General features: G+C 36.4%; 1 protein-coding gene and 1 long non-coding RNA gene across 8 annotated transcripts; one reads left to right on the forward strand and one right to left on the reverse strand.

Moving 5' to 3' along the window:
* The first annotated feature begins 244 nt into the window (after positions 1 to 244).
* Positions 245 to 11594, forward strand: LOC110793747 (lipid droplet phospholipase 1). Of its 7 annotated transcripts, none has more exons than XM_056829288.1 (12): positions 248 to 859; positions 2834 to 2975; positions 3567 to 3634; positions 4554 to 4624; positions 4706 to 4951; positions 7180 to 7343; positions 8321 to 8376; positions 8478 to 8530; positions 9749 to 9917; positions 10032 to 10147; positions 10242 to 10354; positions 10813 to 11594. In XM_056829288.1, the coding sequence occupies exons 1-11, from the start codon at positions 661 to 663 to the stop codon at positions 10341 to 10343; spliced, it is 1386 nt and encodes a 461-aa protein (XP_056685266.1). In that variant the 5' UTR covers positions 248 to 660; the 3' UTR covers positions 10344 to 10354; positions 10813 to 11594. The 7 variants fall into 7 exon arrangements, with proteins under 7 accessions (XP_056685267.1, XP_056685266.1, XP_056685265.1 ...); XM_021998647.2 differs by lacking the exon at positions 10813 to 11594 and having other exon boundaries at positions 249 to 531; positions 668 to 859; positions 10242 to 10638; XM_056829291.1 differs by having other exon boundaries at positions 251 to 859; positions 10050 to 10147.
* A 140-nt stretch (positions 11595 to 11734) lies between these two features.
* On the reverse strand, positions 11735 to 15762 carry LOC130461274 (uncharacterized). Its single transcript, XR_008921724.1, has 2 exons — positions 14223 to 15762; positions 11735 to 12007 (listed from the first exon to the last, which is right to left on the reverse strand). It is a non-coding gene; the product is annotated as an uncharacterized lncRNA (long non-coding RNA).
* Positions 15763 to 20488: the final 4726 nt, after the last annotated feature.

The following is a 20488-nucleotide window of genomic DNA, read 5'->3' on the forward strand; positions in this document are numbered from 1 at the left end:
CGGCGGAGGGAGGGAGCAAGGGAGGGTGGGCGGCGGAGGGAGGGAGCAAGGGAGGGAGAAGATGAATGGAAAATGAAAAATACATCCCAAACAACTTTTTAAATCAAAGGGTTTCATTCCCATTCCCCTTCAATCCCATTCTTGATTTCATTCCGTTTACCCTGTGTGAACCAAACGCCCCCTAATTGTATTTACATTCGTCGATGGTCAACCCCTTTGTCAATGGAAAAGCCATCAACGAACCAAACAAACCAAAATTGTCCGGCTGAAAATTTGTTTTCACTACCCAACTCTATCCACTCTCCATTGACGACAAAACTCAACTCCTTCCCCTCTCTTTCTCTCTCTCCTCCCTCTGCACATTTCCCACCATTCCCACTGCTTCTGGAGTTCTGGTTCTGGAGAGAGAAAACTACCCTTCACTCAAACTCAAAAACACAACGTGTATCACAGAGCAGAAACATACAGTAGATAGCTGAAAATTAACGCAACCAATTTCATTAAATTTCACCATCCATCCACCCCATAAAAGTATGGGCTTCTCGTGTTGGTGTTTCCAACCAAATTCCATTTTTTTTTTAATTTAATTTAATAGAATATTCGATATTATCTATTTTTAGATACCCAACAAATAAATAAGATTGAACAAGGTGTATATACATGGCAGCAGCAGCGTCTGCGTCGGTGGGTTTATTATACGCGCGCAGCTATTTTCCTCCTTCCCCTTTTCTCTCTCTAAAACTTGCTGGAGGACCTCTTCCTTCTTCGTCACCTTTGTCGTCGTCGTCCTCCTCGTCGCAGTCGTCGTTGTCGTCGTCATCACATTTTTGTTCATCCTCCAGTTCATGTAATTTCTTCGGTAATTTAACTTTCTTCTTCTCAATAATATAATGTTGAATTTTAAATTATTTTTTTTGTACATATTTTGTCTGGTGGTTGATTGTAGTATTTGAATTTGCAATAGAATAGTTATTGGTAGGTTATTTTGCATATTAAATAATGCTAGAGTTTAGTACTGTGTTGATAATGATTGCCATTGAATTTCCGGTAATTTCGTGGAGAAAGTTGATCTTTACTTGCCCCAATTGTGAAGATTTATGATCGCCCTTTGAATTTCTGGTAATTTCGTAGTTGAAGTTTGGGAAGCCTTGTCATTGATTGATCAAATCATGAGATCATGAGGTTGTGTGGCGGTGTCGTAAATTGAACTTATTTGGTGGATAGTGTGATTGGCATAGACAGAGATATTTAGTGAAGAATGGATGATTCTTTTAATGTACTTTTGTTGTTGTTGTTGTTGTTGTTGGGTGAGTGGGTGGATATTTGATAGGGAGTTTAGAGATCATAATTTGTGTTGAAGGGGTTTGCGCAATATGACATTATATCATCTTGAAGGGCGTTGCTTTGCAGATAATGAGTGCCTGTGGTAGTTTTGGTAATGTGGTGGGATTTGTAGATGGCAGATTGGAAATTCACTTTTAGAATATAACTGGCGTGGAATCTCTGAAGAAGGTTAGTAGTCATGTACGTTCTATTGTATTTATGGCTTGTGTGGTCGTGCGGACTCGTGTCATGAGATATGTGTATTATACCATAAAAGAAGATTTTTGAGTGGTATGAAACTATATGCTCAAGATTCTTATGTGAATATGAAGGTATATCTATAGATGTCTGGTTTCTTTGACCACAATTGTGCAAGAGATAGCTAAAGAATGATCTCCTTGTCTTTCTCTGCTGGACCTTTATGCCCTGAAAGAAGTTGCTTTTGTAAGGTGGCTGAGGCCTGAGAATATTGTGTGTTTATTAGTAGATTAATCGGTTAATTCCTGACATATAAGACATTAGTTGGCTTCCCTCTTCTTTTTCTTGGATCCGGCATAATGGATGTTGTCTATAAAGTAAATTTAGAAATGGGAAATTTCTGTGTTGCAGTTGCTTGGTGAAGCAGAGTTGAGCGCTGTCACTTTGATTCTTAAATATTGACTTCTATGTTGGCAGACTGAGAGAGGTTAAGAGGGGAGGCTGATCCCAAAGAAAGTCTTTGTCTGTTAGAGTTATGTAATTTGTTTGGAGATGAAACTTTGTTGATCGCAAATTTTTCCTACCCTCGTGACATTGGAGCTAGAATTATGCAGTTTGATTGTCAAAGGCATCTAACACTTGTCCATTAACAAGGATTATTTTGTTTGGATTGGATCATGTCTCATGTTCGACGGGAAAACGCTTAACTCAATTTCGTGTGTTTTTAGAGCTACTCTTTTTGCAACTATGTACCATATATCTGGCATAACAGTAAGTAAAGAAAGATTTTCAGGAGTGATGCATCTCCACAGAGTAAAAAGGGGGAGATGTTGTATGTCAATTATTGCAGGACTGTTGTTATGGTCCATGTCAAGCACAAGAAACATATTTGTCGAACCAGTTAGATCCTTGTTGTGCTGGACATTCTTCAGGTTTTGATGCTCTGTAGTCTCTCTATGTTTTTTAATGTGAAATGCTGATATTTGCACTCTTAAGGGTGTTGGATGTATTGGCAGCGCGGAAAACAAACGTGGAGTTCAGTAATTACTGCTCAATGAAAATATCACTGTTCTCTCTTTGTTATTAAAGTCATTTTTTGTTGGAAATGGAGAAATGAAGGAATGGCATTAGTTTTGAAGTGAGTTGCCTTGATGTTCAATTATAAGTTAAAACAACTATGACAGATTTCTTGAAGGAACGATTTTGGTTGTGATGATCTGTATGTAAATGCTGGAATTTATAGTAAGCCTTTTCTTATCTATCTCCTTGGCCTTTCAAAGCTTTGGCTAATTGATGAAGCTTATGTTTTCAGGGGTGAATAATAGCTGGCAAATTCAAAGGTTTGAGTCTCATACAATGAGTACCACAGCTGGAAGTTTGTCTCCAACAGTTATTGCAAGTGGAGAACGGGGGCCGGATCATCTTCTTGTGCTTGTCCATGGCATCATGGCTAGGTATATGTACTTATAGTTTTTCAAGTTTTGAGGAGGTTATAAAGTAGATGACCAGGAGCTGGACTTTCCCATTAGTTGCGTTCTACTGTTCTCGTTCTCTCTCTCCCTTTCTCTCGGGGTGAGGGGGAGGGGGGGGGGGGATCTTATTAGTTATGCTCTGTTCATATTTGTTATGTAGTCTCAGGTTTTTTTTTATTGCTCATCTTTTCTATGTGAACATACATCCCAAACTCTCAATAATGTGACAATTTTTCTTTGTATCCCAGTTCTGAAGTTTCAAGGCAAATATATATTTTGTCTATGTTTCTTACTTCCATTAGGTATGAGCTACACGTTGCTTGAGTTTGATTCTACTGTGTAATGGATGAAGATAGAACTCAGCTTAGATTAATAGGTTCGCATTTATCTTTGTGGTGTGTCTTAGATTCTTAGCAATCAAGAATATAAATCTGGTTCTTCAGTTTCTCCTGATTACAAATTTCGTCCATAATCATCTGCATGGGCTTTACTGACTGTATATGACGCGTGCCAAATTTGAGTTAAACTACTAACCAAACTTAGAATGACGTTTCACATTTGTTCTTAGAACAGCCCAAGTGATTGGATATACTTTGAAGCGGAATTGAAAAAGCGATTGGGAAGAAACTTCTTAATTTATGGTGAGTTTTATCTACCTCTCTCACCTAGTACGTCACTTGTTGTTTTGGTATCAATCTACTTTATTGTGAACTGTGAATAGCCTCTAAAGTCTAAACTCTCTACCCTCCACTCTCTAGGATTAATTGCTAAAATTGCAGCTTGGCTAGGTACATTGCAGATACAGTTTTAAACTGGCAGAGCACAAAACGTATGATTGATGAAACTCTTGCACTGTTTGACCATATGATTTCCTTGTTTAAATTTATGGAGCACTATGTTTTAAGTACTAGCAGCATCTGGTAGGATGCAAATACACATAGAAGAACTGCAACGGCCCGTTTAGTAGGTGGTAATAAATGGTGGTAATGAGAATGAAATTGTATTGTAAATGTCTGAGAAAAGTGATATACTAGTCCCCATGGTAACGCTCATTCACCTCAAGTAGCTCATTTTCTTCATATATCTTCATTACCATACCACTTTGGGGTTGATATTAGGTGGGAATGAAAGTTTATGAAGAAAAACACAAGTTTGGGATGTTGCATTACCATGGACATTCTGATGTCACTTTCCTTGCCAAATTACACTTAGATTCATTCCCTTTCCCGCCACTATTACTGGCTACCAAACGGGAACAAGACGTGCCGCTTTAGTTTGTCCGAAGAAGTTAAGTAGACTTTTGCTGCATAAAGCATGCTTTGTTCTTCTGTCATACATACCCTAGTTGCTTCAGTGCTATTATCTTCTTCCATCTTGTTCTCTGATTGTTATTTCACACTCTTCTATGGGAACAACCTTCAATTTTAATTTTAGTTTTTATAGCATCAAACTCCAGTTATTTTCGTTAGGTGCTGTGGTGAAAGATTTTTTTGTTGCTCATTCATCAATACTCGTTATTCTTAGTTTGGACATTTAACTGCTCTTTTTCTTTTTATTCAGCTAGCTCATCAAATACCTTCACTAAAACGTTTGGCGGCATTGATGGGGCTGGAAAACGTTTGGCTGAGGAGGTGAACTTTGACTACGTTTCTTGCTATCTTTGTTGTCTCATATAAACATTTCGTTTGAAATTAGTTTAATTTGCTTAACAGGTCAGACAAATTGTACACAAGACAGGGAGTCTAAAGAAAATTTCCTTTTTAGCTCATTCTCTTGGTGGCTTATTTGCGCGATATGCTGTTTCTGTCCTTTACACCCCAAAAAACTCGGGTGATGGAGATATGGGTGATACTTCAAAAACAGGCCACTCAACAAAGCAAGGTGTAATTGCTGGACTGGAACCTATAAATTTCATTACACTAGCTAGTCCGCACCTTGGAGTAAGAGGAAGGAATCAGGTCAGTCATCCTTATGAAAGATAGTAGTTCCTGTTCAATATCATAGGTTCATTATTTCTGTCTGATGGAAGTTCTTTAACAGCTCACAAGCCTCCAGCATTTTACACCATATAATCAATCAATTTGTTTGTAGGCTGAACTTGCGGTAAGCATGAAAATAAGAAAACTGTTTATCCTACAAGGACATAGCTTGCTTTTGTCAGAACTGGACAAGAAAACAAATGTTGACGGGTTAAAGAGCCTTTAGTTAACCTATCATACTGTTTACATATTGCTTGTCATGGGGATCTTTCTTATAATGGATGGCCTATTTACAATTAGGGGTGGGGTCGTGGGGGAGCAAAGTACAGATTCCATCCCTGCAGCGGCAGATATGTGGTTTTCCATCCTTGTTTAGAAAGGCGTTATTATTTTGGGACTTCTCCATGAATAAGAGGCAGAGGATACATCACATATTATTTTGATCTTGTGCACAGCTGAAAATTGGTCTAGTACTCTAGTAGTGTCTTTTGAGTTCAATTGAAATTGGGGCGGCTAGTATGATAATTTCTATAGTTAATTTGCTTTATGAACCATATATCTGACTGAATTTGGTGTCGTGTATCTATAAGACTTCTGCAGAGGCCCTCACACACAGCCAAAACTACACCTTTATTAGAGATTATTTATCGGCATTAGACTTAAGTATTGTTTAGCAACCCTGGGACATACAAGGTGGATGACTTTACAGAGTTTTTAGTGTAATACTACCTCCGTTTCGCAATATTTGCATCAATTTTCATTTGGGCACTATTTATCAACCAACTTTGACAATCTTTCTTTCACCATTATGTAAGAAAAAACATAGTCAAGTAAGATCTTGTTAAATTCCTATCAATGCGAGGATTCCAAATATTAACTTTTTATATTTTTTATTTATACGCAATTAGAGATATTAATGTCCAAAGAAGCGTGTTGGGATACTTGAAAAAAAGAAATGATGCAAGTATTTTGAAACATAGGTAGTAAGAAATCCAAAATAAGGTTAGATAAAGTAATGTCCATGAACAGATTTTTGATTGTATTACTCAATTTATAGATCTATATGGTAATATACTCTGTTTAGTGACCTGTCTTAACAAGTTAGAATAGGACGATCTTGTCATCCCAAGTGTCATGGAAGACGTTTGTGGTTGAGTTGCTCTTCTAGAAGTACTATACTCGAGACAACTAAAAAAAGCTGTGATTTTATGGTTTCTCATGCTGTATCTTTTATGAAGCAGAATCAGGGAAGAAAACCAATGCAATAAATGAAAGCGTTTTTACTTCTTGAGGAATGTATCTTTTACTGTTAACCCTATGTATCACCGATTTATGGATGAAGAAATGCTGAAATGGTTGCTTGGGTAGGTGACTTGATCATCAACCCAAAGCGAATAATATTCCACTGCTGATGAAACTGATAAATTCTGTTTACATTAAGTCGATGCTGGGTCTAAGGAGTCAGTTAATTTGGTGGCCAGCATTTTCATATTACTCCGTAAAAGTATTCAGTCTATATGCCAGCATTTAAACAGGAGAGTTTATTTTCTTTTTCCCTGGGGGTGGTCTGGGGAGGGGTGTATAGACTGAACAGAGGAGGCCAGGATATATACGTGACTGCAAAGACAAAAGGGAAGAGTTTTGAAGAAAACTGGGACTTATAAGGATATGTCAGTACCATATGAGTAGACATGTGAAATTGAGTTGTTTTCATTTCAGACACTTCTCTACTTGTTTTTCAGGCTTTTTGTATTTATTTCATACTATATTTTTGTATAAAGACACTGCTTTGTCAAAAATTAATACTACAAACATTGAATTCTAGGTGTTAAATTTTGACCAGATACATTTTAATTTTGTGCATGTAAAGGACCGATTTCTGTCCTTTAATTCCTCTCGTAGGTCTTCGTGTAAGCATTCACCAGCTCTTCATATGCTATCTAGCTTGGCTTTGTTAGTTGATTTAGAATCATTGGTTTTGAGATCTGACAATATACCGCTGAATAAAAACCGGCCTTGAAATTTTTAAAGTTTCATGAATTCCAGTCTGTTCTTGACACGTCAGTTTTGGTGTTATTTGCTGCTTCCTTTTATTAGATAATGGTGGGTAAAAAAGCCTGCAATTTTCCTGTGCGGTTTTCTAATTCTTTTATCTTCATTATATGTGCTTCAGAGCTGATCTTGTGGTTCTCTTGTTTTTCTTTCAGCTACCATTCCTTTTAGGATCTCCTCTCTTAGAGAAACTTGCTCCATCCTTTGCTTCTATTTTTGTTGGTCGAACTGGTAGTCAGCTCTTCCTTACAGATGGTAAACCAAATAGACCCCCACTTCTTCTAAAGATGGCAACAGATTGTGAAGATGGTAAATTTATGTAAGTTAAAATGCTGGAAGAATTTTATTCAACTATGTTGATGTTGTGGTGCCATAATCCATATGCTTTTGATGTGGTGGCAACCTGAATACAATCTTTAAAAGAAAATTTTAATGAAGAAAACTATTTGTTGAGCTGTAATTTATTTATTTTTACTTTATGCCGGGATACTATTTGAAATAAAATTCTCTTGAACAAATTGATGATTTTATCCTTTATTTTTTGAATATTTTTTTCTTGTTTTGTGGGCTTTTTTTGTTTGTTTACTGGGAAAGATAAACGCTATAATGCTTGAAGTCATTTTTTGGGAGTAATACTTGTAGTTGGTACTGGTAGTCTGTTTTCCCTTTCTTAGATACTTCGTGCCAATCTTTGAAACTTTGAAAGGTGGCAATTTTGCTTGAATAGCATAGTATACAATTATACATAGTGTTGATGCAGCACAGCGAAAATGAGTAGCTTCTAGAATAGGTAATTACTTTCAAGATCCCGCCCCAGTCACATTAAAGAAGGCAAGGCAGGAGGGTCTGATGTATGCAACCTATCCCCTAAGATCAAATTGTATCGATCAATTGCTACCCCATATCATATTGAAAGTGCAGACAGTTCAGCGAGGCATTTTATCTTTAATTTAAAGTCTAAGAACAATGAAGTTTTGAATTAAAACAAACTGTTTAAAAATTAGAACTGTATTATTTTCCCAAATTTTTTTTTGACTAAAGAGTTGCCTCTTTTCTTGAAAAAAGGAAGTAGCTTTTTATTTCGGTCATTTTTTTAACATTACTAGAACAACAGCTAGAAAAAAGGAGTTTTAATATACCTCAGGGTACAGTCAGTGGAAGTATCAATTATGAGGGTTCCAAAAAAAATCTATGTTAGTGTACTCAGTCTACTTTTTTGTTTGCATACATTAAAAAAACTGCAGATCTTTACTCTATGCTGATTTTTTTTTTGATTTCCTGCAATGTATCTTGCAGATCTTCCCTTGGTGCATTCAAATGTCGCATAATATATGCCAATGTATCTTTTGATCGTATCCTACTGCTGTACTGCAAGTCTGCAAGTATTTAATATAATTATTCGACTATGTTGTCTTTCCTTCTTTGAAAGGAAAATCTCCTTAACATTTTCTAGATATGGTTGGCTGGCGCACATCTTCAATCAGGAGAGAAGATGAACTTCCCAAGGTAATTTAATATTTTAATTTCTGAGTTTCTTAAGTTTTGGCACTCTTGGAAAGTTAGAAGTGATCTGTTTACCTCTTGCAAACATGGAAGCAGTTGTTTATAGAAATTGCGAAGCTTCAGCCTGGAAGTATGCAACTATTTTGGTTGAAATATTTCAGGAACTTGGGGACAAGAGTCTTTTTCTTTTTATCGCACTACTATTCTCTGTAACCTGGTCTTCTCTGGCCATATTACAGACAAAAATTGTGTGACTTTGAGTTCTGTCTTTTAGTTATTGGTTTCAAGAGATCAATGTTTGTATTTATTTTGGGGACCATACATAATATGTAAATGGAGCCTGACATGGTATTTAGATATGGCTTTACAGGACGTTCATTGGTACATAACTCTCCAATGAGCTCTCTTCTCTCGCTCTACAAGACAATCTCAAGAGCTCCTCCAAAAAAACTCAACATTTGTGAATTCTCTAAAAGAGCTCTTCAAACTACTTTTCACTATTTGGTGGTCACCATAAATTGAGAGCCATGTCCACGTGTAGCAAAGATAGGTGCCCATCCAATTTATTGGGGTGTCTTGACCAAGAGCCATGCTCAAGAGGTTCTCCACTCAAGAGCCCCAATGTTGGGGTAAAGTTGGCTCTTGATTTTCTCTTTCCTAGGAGAGCCACTCCAAGAGCTCCAATCTACATGCTATAAGATGTTGACCAATAGTTAAACCTTGTATAACCAAAGCTCGATTATAGGATGCAATTAGTACAGGGGGACTGTTGGGTTGGGGCAAGGATGCCTTCTTTATTATCATATACTTTATGAGCTTAAATAGGACTTGGATCCTGTTGTATTGGTTTATAAAGTCTTGAAGTCAAATTTATTTTTATATTTTCCTTTTTCTTTTTGCAGTAAAATTGTGAAATTGCAACTGCTGTTGTCCATAATTGTAAACAATCAACATTAAGCAGTCTACTTTCAGATAAAGAGTTGGCTTTTGGCTGCTGTTAGATTCTTTTAAAACATATTAAGGAAGAGCATCTTTCCATAGGAACTCTTTTGGCACTTCGCGGTTGTGTGCCAGCGAGAGTGATGAATGAGTTCGACTTCTTTTGGACAGTGCCAGCATGATTTTGATGCATAGATTGGGGAAATCCTTTTATGTATCCAAATAAACTGGCACTCAACATCTGGCTGCTTGCTGAATGCTGTGTATTTTTCCTTTTCCCAGCCTCCTCAACGATCTTTGGATGGTTACAAGCATGTCGTAGATGCTGAATATTGTCCGCCGGTTTCATCCGAGGGTCCCCATTTTGCTACAGAAGTTGCCAAAGCAAAGGAGGCTGCACAGACTGAACCCAGCACTCAAAATACAGTTGAATATCATGAACTCGTGGAAGGTAATCAGTTGCTGTTATTTTTTGGGTTGACAAGAGTAGCTTAACCAGTAATCATTAAAATCAATTGTTTTTGTTTAGTTTTAAATGTCTGTATATATTAATATGTATGAGTAGCCTGTTTTTTCTCTCCAGAGGAAATGATACATGGCTTGCAGCGATTGGGATGGAAGAAAGTCGATGTTAGCTTTCATTCTGCAGTGTGGCCCTTCTTTGCACATAACAACATACATGTACTAGCATCAATTACGTTTTTATCACCTATTCTTGCTGACCTCTTACTTGTCTGCTGTGTTATAATTTACTACTTCGTATTATTTTGTTCAGGTGAAAAATGAATGGTTTCACAATGCTGGTACTGGAGTTGTAAAACATGTTGCTGACAGCCTGAAGCAGCAAGAATCTGCATATTTCACTGCCAGCTTATAACAATAAGAACTGTAAGTGGCCTATGAAGCCCTTTAAATGGATAACTACCAGACCAATGTAGAAAGTGGGATTTCTCACTTTATCGTGTAAGTGTATGACAAGTAAGGCTTGATGCTTAGTAGTCGTACTCTTGCATCCTTTTCCCCAAGTGAACTGTTGATGCAAGTATTTTGCACGTGGCTACTATGACATCTGCGTACCGTGCAAGGTATAGTGCATGGTGTTCTTTGGACTTTGTTTCAATCTTACCTTTGGCTCTAATCACACCTCTTATCCCCGGACGAAAGTTTTATCACATATGGAACAAAATTTACATTGTCTTGGTACTATCCTAGCTTAAATCTGTGTGAATTTCCTTCATCAGGTTGTAATGTTATTTCTTTCCATTTTAAGCTGTGAATGGCTGTTCAGGGAAAATCGAGTATTATGATTTATGAGCTATGCAAGTAAACACAAAATTCTCTTGCAGATCAATATGTGCAGAAAATCATACTCAAACAAGCGTGTTCTTTTACGTCTTTTGAGCCTGAAAATGAGGAATGGGGAGTGCTGCAAGTCGTTAAATCAAGGAGATGATAGAAATGTACTCCCTCCGTCCCGGAATACTCGACCCGGTTTGACCGGCACAAAGTTTAAGGGACTTGAATTGACTTATTTAATTTAATAGGTAGTAGTTGATAGTGGGGTATTATTTTAATGTAGTTAGTGGGAAATGTGTAAATGGGTGGGGTTGAATTTTTAATTATTTTTTGTATGGAGTAGGTGGGTTAATAGGGGTGGAGTGAGAAATAATATAATTATTGTTAGAATATTTCCAATTTTAGAAACAGGTCAAGTATTAAGGGACGGTCCGATAAGGAAAACAGGTCAAGTATTCCGGGACGGAGGGAGTACATATTAGACTTTTTTTGAACCCCTGATGTAAGGACCTCCACCCCTCTTCTTACATATACTAGTTGTTGGCCGACGCGCTAACGTTCGCCGTCCCCCAAGGTAGAAAAAAAAATCAATTGTGCAATTATTTTTATTGAATTATCTCAATTATGGCTAATCAAATAAAACTTTGTATTTGAAGGAAGAAATATATTTCTTACAGATTTCTACAACATAGTTCATACATGTTACATCTATAACATTTCTTTTGTAAATAATGAACTGAAATAGATTGTGTATGTTATCATGTTGCGACACTCAAATTCTGACCCTGTAACATGTTTCGTCTTTTCCAGCAGCGTCTTCATTCTTACTTCGTATTTAGTGTTCAAACATGAACAACTCCAAAGCTGATGTTTCATCATCATTCACAATTTCACATGCTCAAACACAAGCATAGCCTACATGTCCTTAGTCCACTCCTGATAATATTATTCCTGCATACGTACAAACACATATAGACAAACGTTCAATGAAAAACATAGCCTAGTATTATTTCAAAATCAAACATAAGAATCACTCGGACTCTAATCTGAAGGTTGGGAACTCACAATCTAGCTTTATGTGAAATGAAAAAAACAATGCTGGCATAAAATCATCAGCAGGACATCAAATAACCATATGAGAAACCATGATGGTTATGACCTCTAGACCTACCCTAAGATAAAGGGATCACAAAATGTTGCATTAGAAAACATCGGCATAGGATCTCCTCAAGCATTTGTACTCTCCTGGGAGAAAAACGTAAAGAAAGTTACACATGATAAATATCATCTCATGCAGGAAGATAAATACAAGCTAGAAATACTATGACATACTGTTTTAAAGTAGAGAGGAACTTAGGCAGAGAGGAATAATCAAAAGGAGATCTAAGAATTGGAGCTCACCTATTTATTAACTACAATCAATATGAGATGTGTTTAATCTTGTGTCAATCCTCCGCATTTGGTTCATTGAACTTCTGTTCTAGATATAGATGAAGCCCATGACCATAAATAGATCTTAAGTGTCTGAAGTGATATAAGGTTTCCCATTGATTTTGGAAATTAAGTCATGGTACCACAATTTGTGATAGACAGAGACTGAAGCGACAATAAAAGGCTAATCCATTCAGGTAGCTAGGACAATGAAAGAGTTTATAACAACTACAAAGGCATAGGCTTTGAAGGGAGGTCAACTTTTCAAGACATGATCATTCTTAACTAACTCTCCCCCTCCACCATCCTTTTAACTTTCCATAGAATACATGCCAAGAGATTAAAGAGAGGGGAAGAATGTTGTTAAATATTTATCCCTCGTTGTTGCTAGTGTTGGTGCTTCTATTTCCCATATCTTCCAAGTTATAAAAATGACCAAGTGCAGGAATTTCAGATAATGAGCTTTACTCAAACATGGTAACTGCACCAAATCCTGTCAATCATCAAGCCTAACCTTAATAAGATGTGGGAGAGAGAGAGCCCAATTATCTTCACCTCTTCCCACCTTGAAATTTCGCTATCTCAGTATTCAACTAAAGGCTTGAACGAAAATAAGATATTTCTCTACCCAAAAAATCCATGTCCTTTTATCTTACAACCTAACATCAACTTAATTCAATTAGTCTCAGACCATCACATTTTGTTAATCATTTGATACATTTCCAGACATCTTTCCCACAAAAAACTATACGATTAAACCTCTTAGTTTATTTCTCCACCCAAAAAATCAACTCCCTTTATCTTACTACCTAGCAGCCACTTAGTTCAATTAGTATCAACCATCACATTTTGTTAATAATTTGATACATTTCCGGACATCTTTCCTAAAAAACCTATACGATTAAAGTACGATTAACACATACGAAGTATGATATAGGTTAACTTCATTTATATGGATCTTAAACCATACTAACTCTTCTCCAATAAAGTAACTAATATGACTTACCATGCACACCTACTTGCATCCTTCAAACGCATCACAGAGGATTAATACCTAAATCAATGGAAATTCCTTCGTAGTGGACACTACAATTTCCATGATTGTTAAGTAATAAATGACCTATATTGTTTTTTAGACAAAACATCAAGTACTGTACATGGGTGGCATACTGACTGCAGACGTGTAATCTGGAAACAAATTATCTTGCCTTCTACGTGCATTATACTCCAGGCTACAAATTATTATCAGAGACGTTTTTTCCTGAAAACCTCAACCCCCTTTTCTAACTAATGGCTTTCTTGTCCCAATGTTCATCCTCACACACTACTACTGAACCATTGTATTTTTCTTATTATTTTGAAAAATAGCCCTAGAAAAGTTCCTTTGTCTCGAGAAGTTGACCATGTAAAGGCGTAAATACAACACAATGTGGATAACTTCTTTCTTTAATTTCTAGGTAAGAAAATTTCCCTTACTACCCTCATAATGAAAAACTATATCAAATACCAGGACATAACCCCATATCGAGATCAATTCTCATAATTACAATCCTTTCTGCACCAACACGACTGCAAATAAGTTATTTCCTAAAAGTCAAGAGCATGATGCAAACCTTACACTACTTTACCAGCGACAAACAGGATTCCAGATCGAACTACCAACACCACCTTTTTCGTACTAATTTAGATCGTCAATTTTAGCTGAATATTATCATCTACATTATTCCATTTCCCCAAATAAAAAGGAAACAAGTCAGTGGCAAGCATACTACTGTACGTTTCTACTTGCATAAGAAGTTTAGTTCTATCCCATCCCGATTTCAATCTCAACATCCATATCCGACCATGCCTAGTAACAACATACACTAACAATGAAGCCTTTAAAATCTGAATGCATATTACGTGAGTAATAAACTGTACAGACACAATAACACGGTTAATCCCCGAAAAAAAGGTATCAATTATTTTTTTTCTACGCAATTTATACAAAGAGATTCATAAACTGCATATTTTCAGAACCAGATAATACCAGATTGTTTATACCACAACGCCAAGAAGTCCATCTCTGCACCATAGTTAGCCCCTAAACCAAGATAACCTACTAAAAAAATAGACAACATAGATGCATTAACAAGCAAACAATATGTATCATCTACTAATAAATATATAAAAACAATATTGATCTAATGTCTCTTTGAGGAGTTAACTATATCAGCTAGTCATAACACTATAGTGCTTATTGATAAATGCTTTCCCCCAAAAGTTCAGTCTGACAGAATCAATTCTTTAAGAATGAAGAAGCAAAACTTAAGCACTGCCAATGTGCAACATTTCCCTATCCCATCAAAACTGAAAAACCCACTCAACATTGTGCATATTTTCAGCTTGGAGTCTAACGGTCAAAACTAATTGTTTTGCTAAGCTGTTATCTACTTCTCGTCTTCGCAGTTGGTTTGATTATTAATCTATTGCTGTTCTTTCCCTTTCCAAAACATCTGATTAACATGATCGTTAGACTGATTAACATCTGATTAAAATTCACCACCCTTATCCTGTTACCATTCTCCTCGTTCTTTCACATGAAAACCCTAGGCGCGGAAAGAAGATCTTTCAGTAGAAAGGCCAAACTCCTAATATCAATATCCCAATGTGTGCCTGCTTCGCAAAAAAATCCTCAATTCATGGCACACTTAATCATGACCCAACCAGAAAATCTAGATTTATATACTACTATTTCTCGGGACATCGGTCCAACACATTCTCTTCAAAAGTGCAACAAATTATTCTTGGTTGACTCAATGAAGTATCTCATGATCGTGTATACACAATTTTACAAAATTGGCAAACTCAGTGTAAATCAAGACACAATGCTGCTAGAAATTAAGCAAAACAGACAATTCAATTACTGTCTAAACTTGATATTTTAGACAAAGTTCCGGCCTATAATTAATTCGAACTACAAAGTAATCATAACCTAAATTGGATTAAAACCCCTCAATCTTGTTTGGGAAGTAGCAAAAAAAACCCAACTAATCAGACCCCTAAAAACTAAATTGATCGCAATAAACTATTGAAGATTTTATTCAACAATATGATCAAAAAATTATAAATTTCACAACAAAGAATAGTAACTGTACCAAACCCGAGTAAAAAACATTGAGATATAAATTGTAATTACATAACAACAAAGAAAACTGGGAAATATATTCTGGTTCACACACAAATCACAACCACTATGCTTCACACCAAGACCTACGGAAATTCAAAATTTGATAGATACAACCAAAACCCCTTAGAAAATCGCTTTTCATGCTTGTCATATTACTGATTTTGAAAATCAGAAAGCAATTAAAATTTTCTTTAGAATTGAATGATGCCTAACATGAGTGTCAAAACAGATGAATATAGAGAAAGTCGTAGTAACCTAACATAATATGAAATGAACTAATAATAACCAGAGTAAATAAGAAATTGGTACTTTCAAATTTGACAGTTGAGAGACACATAAAAGGTCATAAGGGATACCAGTAAAGTATGCTCAAAACTGAGCATTGCGCTTCCCATCCGCAGTAACAGCTGTCTGACCATCAAGCCACATTCTGTAATTCCATAACCATTCCATCAGTTCATACAAATTAAAGAAGATCTTCCAACATCATAATAACAAACGCAAAGGCTACACTAATGCCAAATTCTAAAGATTCTGCACCCTAATATTCTTTAGAAGCTGATGCATAAGAGTGAAAAGGAGCAACCCGTTATTATGACGATGAGAAGAAAAAACAGCAGAATACACATTATTGATAAACTTATGAACCCAGCTTAAAACAAAATTTAATTAACCTGTTTAAAGTGGCCAATAGCCCTGCAATTAATCTGGTTTTGGAGGGTAGAATCTAAACACCAAAAACCCCTAAAATTACCTAGACTTAGAAAATTCAGAAATTGAGAAAAGATAGAAATCTGAAACACCTAAAACCCCTGAAAGATTAAATTTTAAATACCAAGACTTAGAAAATGCAGAAATTGGAAGAAAATAAGAATCTGAAAAACCAAAACCCCTAAAAGAATCGGATTTTAAATACCTAGACCTAGAAAATTCAGAAATTGAGATCGAAAAGAAGAAAAGTACCCTGTCCATTATCTTCGTCTACTTCCTGTTAACCTTATTTAAACTAATCAAAGAGCTACAAAATAGCAACAACAACTCATCTGTTGAAACAAACTGATCATTCAGTTAATATGTATATAGATTTATGAACCACAGGACCCAAGCTTTTTAAGACGTATTTTAGTTAGGGATTTTCTAAGGAGGCAGTGGACTGGAGACAAATGAATCATAAAAAATAAAAATAAAAAAAATCAAGTTTTAACAAAGCAGGGGAAGAAATTAAAAATTACACATAAACGAAGCAGTGAAAATACAAGCTTCAGCATTGCTGCTGCATATAATTCTTACCTGATTGGAAGACCTTCTAGAGATCTCCAATGAATTTTCTAGTTTGGGATGGGCTACAGTGACGCCAGAAATAGTACAAATTAAACCATATCCAGGAGATAACTTTCAAGTGAACAGAGAATGATAAAATATATAAAAACCAAAGAATGATGGTACCTGCAGATTTCGAGCAAGCCAAGAGAACTCAATGTCACGGCCAAATGCTATATATTTCAGCGTCCATTTTGATTGATCAGGCTTATCTTCCAAGACCTGGTATATGAAATAAAATCACATTATCAAGCAATGGGAAAGGAAACAGTGTGTTAAGGAGGAACGAAAATTGATGAACAAAGAAAAACATCCATAGAAATCTAGCAGAAGATTTTTTTTATAAGATAATAAATGTTACCACAATGTTACTATGACCATTTTGCATAATGTATAATTTATCAGAGCCCCTGTCCTAGGATCAGAGTCATTTGCCATACACAGATAATTCAGTTGTTAATCAGAACTTCAAATGGCAATATCTGGTGAACGATGATCATAAAACAGGAGATCAGTATTACCTTCTTCTGACTGAGCGGCCATACATGCTTATAGAGAGATTTATTCATCCAGAACCTGTTGATGGTATCTACACGAAAAATGGAATGCAACATCTTGTCAAATTTTTTGTTACGCCGGTTGGGATCTTGAGCAAATCCTTCACTATATAAGCCCAGAGTTTCTTAGTTGCCTGAAACCAAATAGGATTTGGCAATACATAATCCACATTTACACACCAATAGTTTTCCAACCATAGTCACAATGAATGAGATGAAAAAAATAGTAGAATGTCACCTCAGCTCGAGCCATCTCAGCCAGAGTATCTTAGTGCTTTTCAAGCTCAGTTTCGGCATTATCTCCTTCCTTTGGAAGGTAATCTATCGAACAAATTCATAAATCAACAAATTATGAAAAGAGTAGAATCCTAACACTCTCATAAGAAATCCAGAGGCTAAGATAGTTATTTATGCATAGACTTAGAAATTTCAGAAACTAAGAAATGATAAGAATTTGAACACCAAAAACCCCTAAAATTACCTAGACCTAGAAAATTCAGAAATTGATAGAAGATACAAATCTGAAACACCTAAAACCCCTACAAAATCGAATTTTAAATACCAAGACTTAGAAAATGCAGAAATTAAGAGAAATTAGAATCTGAAACACTAAAACCCCTAAAAGAATCAAATTTTAAATACCTAGACCTAGAAAATTCAGAAATTGAGAAAAGAAGAAAAGTACCTTGTCCATTATCTTTGTCTACTTCCTGTTAACCTTGAAAGAAGAAGAACGAGAAAACCCTAGCCACAATCAAGGATATCAGCCGCCATGTTCAGTTATTGTGGAGTGAGATAGATGTAGCAGAGAAGAAAAATGGATAGAGAAAGGAGGGGGAGAGGAGAGGAGAGGAGAGGAGAGAGAAAATGAGGGCGTAGGAGATTGAGTGAGAGCTAGGGTTTGCTGAAAAACCATCCATGGAAGAACCACATGTGAAAGGAAAAGAAGAAGGTAAGTAGGGAGGAGGGAGAAGGGAGTCACCGAGTGAACACGAGATTTAAAGGAGGGCACAAATGACAAATGATAAGAAATTTAATGGTTTTTAGGCAATAGACTATTGGATGAATAGTGAAATCATACTCCTTGCTTTTAAAAGGTTATAGATAGATTTACTTATCTAGTGACCCACATTCTCCTTCGCCGTGGAGTATTGGATTGCGTACTCGATAGGAGTATTTGATTGCCTTGAGTAGGCAAATGTGAGCTCTCTCTTTTGGGTATTGCCTACCAAGTACCAACGGTTGACTCGATCTATGTACATACACGCTGCAAAAGTTTGGTCAATTGGCATGCAGACTGTCAGTATTGTGTTCTCACTTTTTTATTTTCATTTTTTAAATTACGGCTTATTACTACTTAGGTCCTGTTTAGTTCACCTTATTTCCTGGGCTTATTATGTATTTTAGATTTAATCAGATCAGATATGATTAGAAATAAGTTCAGATCATATCAGATTGGAAAAAATAAGTTTAGCTCAGATCAGAAAAAATATGTTTAGTTCAGACCAGTAGATTATATTAATAAAACGTGTAAATAGTTTACATAAAGATGGATGAGAGTCTAAAAACAAGTCCCCACTCTTTCTGAATGCAAAAGCTCAATCGGCAAAGGATAAATGCACCACTCTTAAAACTGTTAGTTGCATGAAAGCGCACCCAAAGCCTCCTTATCCAATTGGCCGAACGTAGAGAAAAAAAAGGGATAAACTTGTAACCGTTCTCCTCACATTTGGACGCATACTTCTTGTTTTTCTTGTCCACAACATTGTGCAAGACCACCTCAAGTGCTCAAGAACTCACACCCATACCAGCAAAGGGAGATATGCCGGTCACATCCACACATGCTTTACTCCGGTGCTAATTGAATAGTAAAAGGTCCGCAAGCCTAAGATCCTTCCAGGTTCTTAAAGGAAGCCCATGTGAGCCTCCTTACGCACCATGATCTAAACTTTGGAGCAAATATAAAAAGAATATCACACACCAAATTATGCCTGAACTTCACGCCCACTTCACTAGAGCTGTGGACAACATGATCACCACATTGATCCATTCTGGGAGCATTGCAACTCATGCATAGACTACCTTCCGAGAACAGAGGTATTATGAGCCTATAGTATAACACAAAGCGGATTTGACAATGGTTCATTGTCTGCCCCAAGCCATCAACAGGGATGGCAAATAGAAAATCTTGTGTGTGCGGGCAACAAATAAACCTAAGAACAACAACTTGCCTGTGGTTAAGCATGTACCTAGCAAAGAGGTTTTTCTGAATGACACCAAAATAACACTTTGGCAGGATTTTCATCACTCGGGAGGCAGGTGATCCCGTGGTGTGAGAGAGAGCATCGACATTGTAGAAATCATTAAATTTATCAAGAGCATGTTGAAAAGAAGAGCCAGAAGAGACAATACCCGTGTTCGACAGAATAGTGGCTTGCAGTGTGCTCGTTTGAAGACGATAAGCGAGAAAAGCATAACGGTTTACACCCCGTGCAGAAAGGATGCCAAGACCGCCCAACTTGATTGGGAGAATGGCGAGCCGCCATTGATAGTCATCAAACCCCGACCCTGAAGCAGTAATAATCTTCTCCAAGGAGATTCGTAATGCATGAACAAACTGAATTTGGGCTTCCAAGAAAGATAAGGGTGAAGGAAATAATGCCCTTGGTCCAAGTATGCATTCAATGATAAGTCTAATAAATGCATTTCAGTATTAATTAATTATACAGGTTAATAATTCAGTGAGATCAAGTGAACTGTATGCCTAGCTAGAGGCCGCTTCAGTTCAATTGGAATTAATAATATTAATCCACAGCTTACTCTTGACTGAACCCGTAGGGTCACACAAATAGTACGTGAACAAATCCAGTATTTAAGTGAATTAAATACTCCATTTATGGATACTCGGAATCGACAGATCTCGGTTCCAATGGGAGCTGAAATCGTCAAAAGGCAAATTATGAATACTCCAGAAACGATGATATTTCCGGAAACGGAAATATGGATCGTATCAGAAATATCAATATTATCCAAGTCGTAGATGTTGCCGGAAACGGAAACATGGTACGTATCGGAAAATATTATCGGTAATGGAAATATTGCCGAAATCGAAAATTTTTCCAGAAACGGAAATATTGTCGGAATCGGAAATATTATCGGAATCGGAAATATTAAATATTTGTTCGAAACGGAAATTAATTCCGGAATCGGAAATATTAAATATTGTTCGAATCGGAAATGAATTCCGGA

Source organism: Spinacia oleracea, chromosome 5, assembly GCF_020520425.1.
Source record: "Spinacia oleracea cultivar Varoflay chromosome 5, BTI_SOV_V1, whole genome shotgun sequence".
NCBI lineage: Eukaryota > Viridiplantae > Streptophyta > Magnoliopsida > Caryophyllales > Amaranthaceae > Spinacia > Spinacia oleracea.

Excerpts from the sequence above, each read along its gene's own strand:
- LOC110793747 (XM_056829288.1), top strand. The coding sequence starts at position 661 with ATGGCAGCAGCAGCGTCTGCGTCGGTGGGTTTATTATACGCGCGCAGC. Across the intron at positions 3,635-4,553 it reads AAGAAACTTCTTAATTTATG|CTAGCTCATCAAATACCTTC; the intron begins GTGAGTTTTATC and ends CTTTTTATTCAG. Across the intron at positions 8,531-9,748 it reads GAGAAGATGAACTTCCCAAG|CCTCCTCAACGATCTTTGGA; the intron begins GTAATTTAATAT and ends TCCTTTTCCCAG.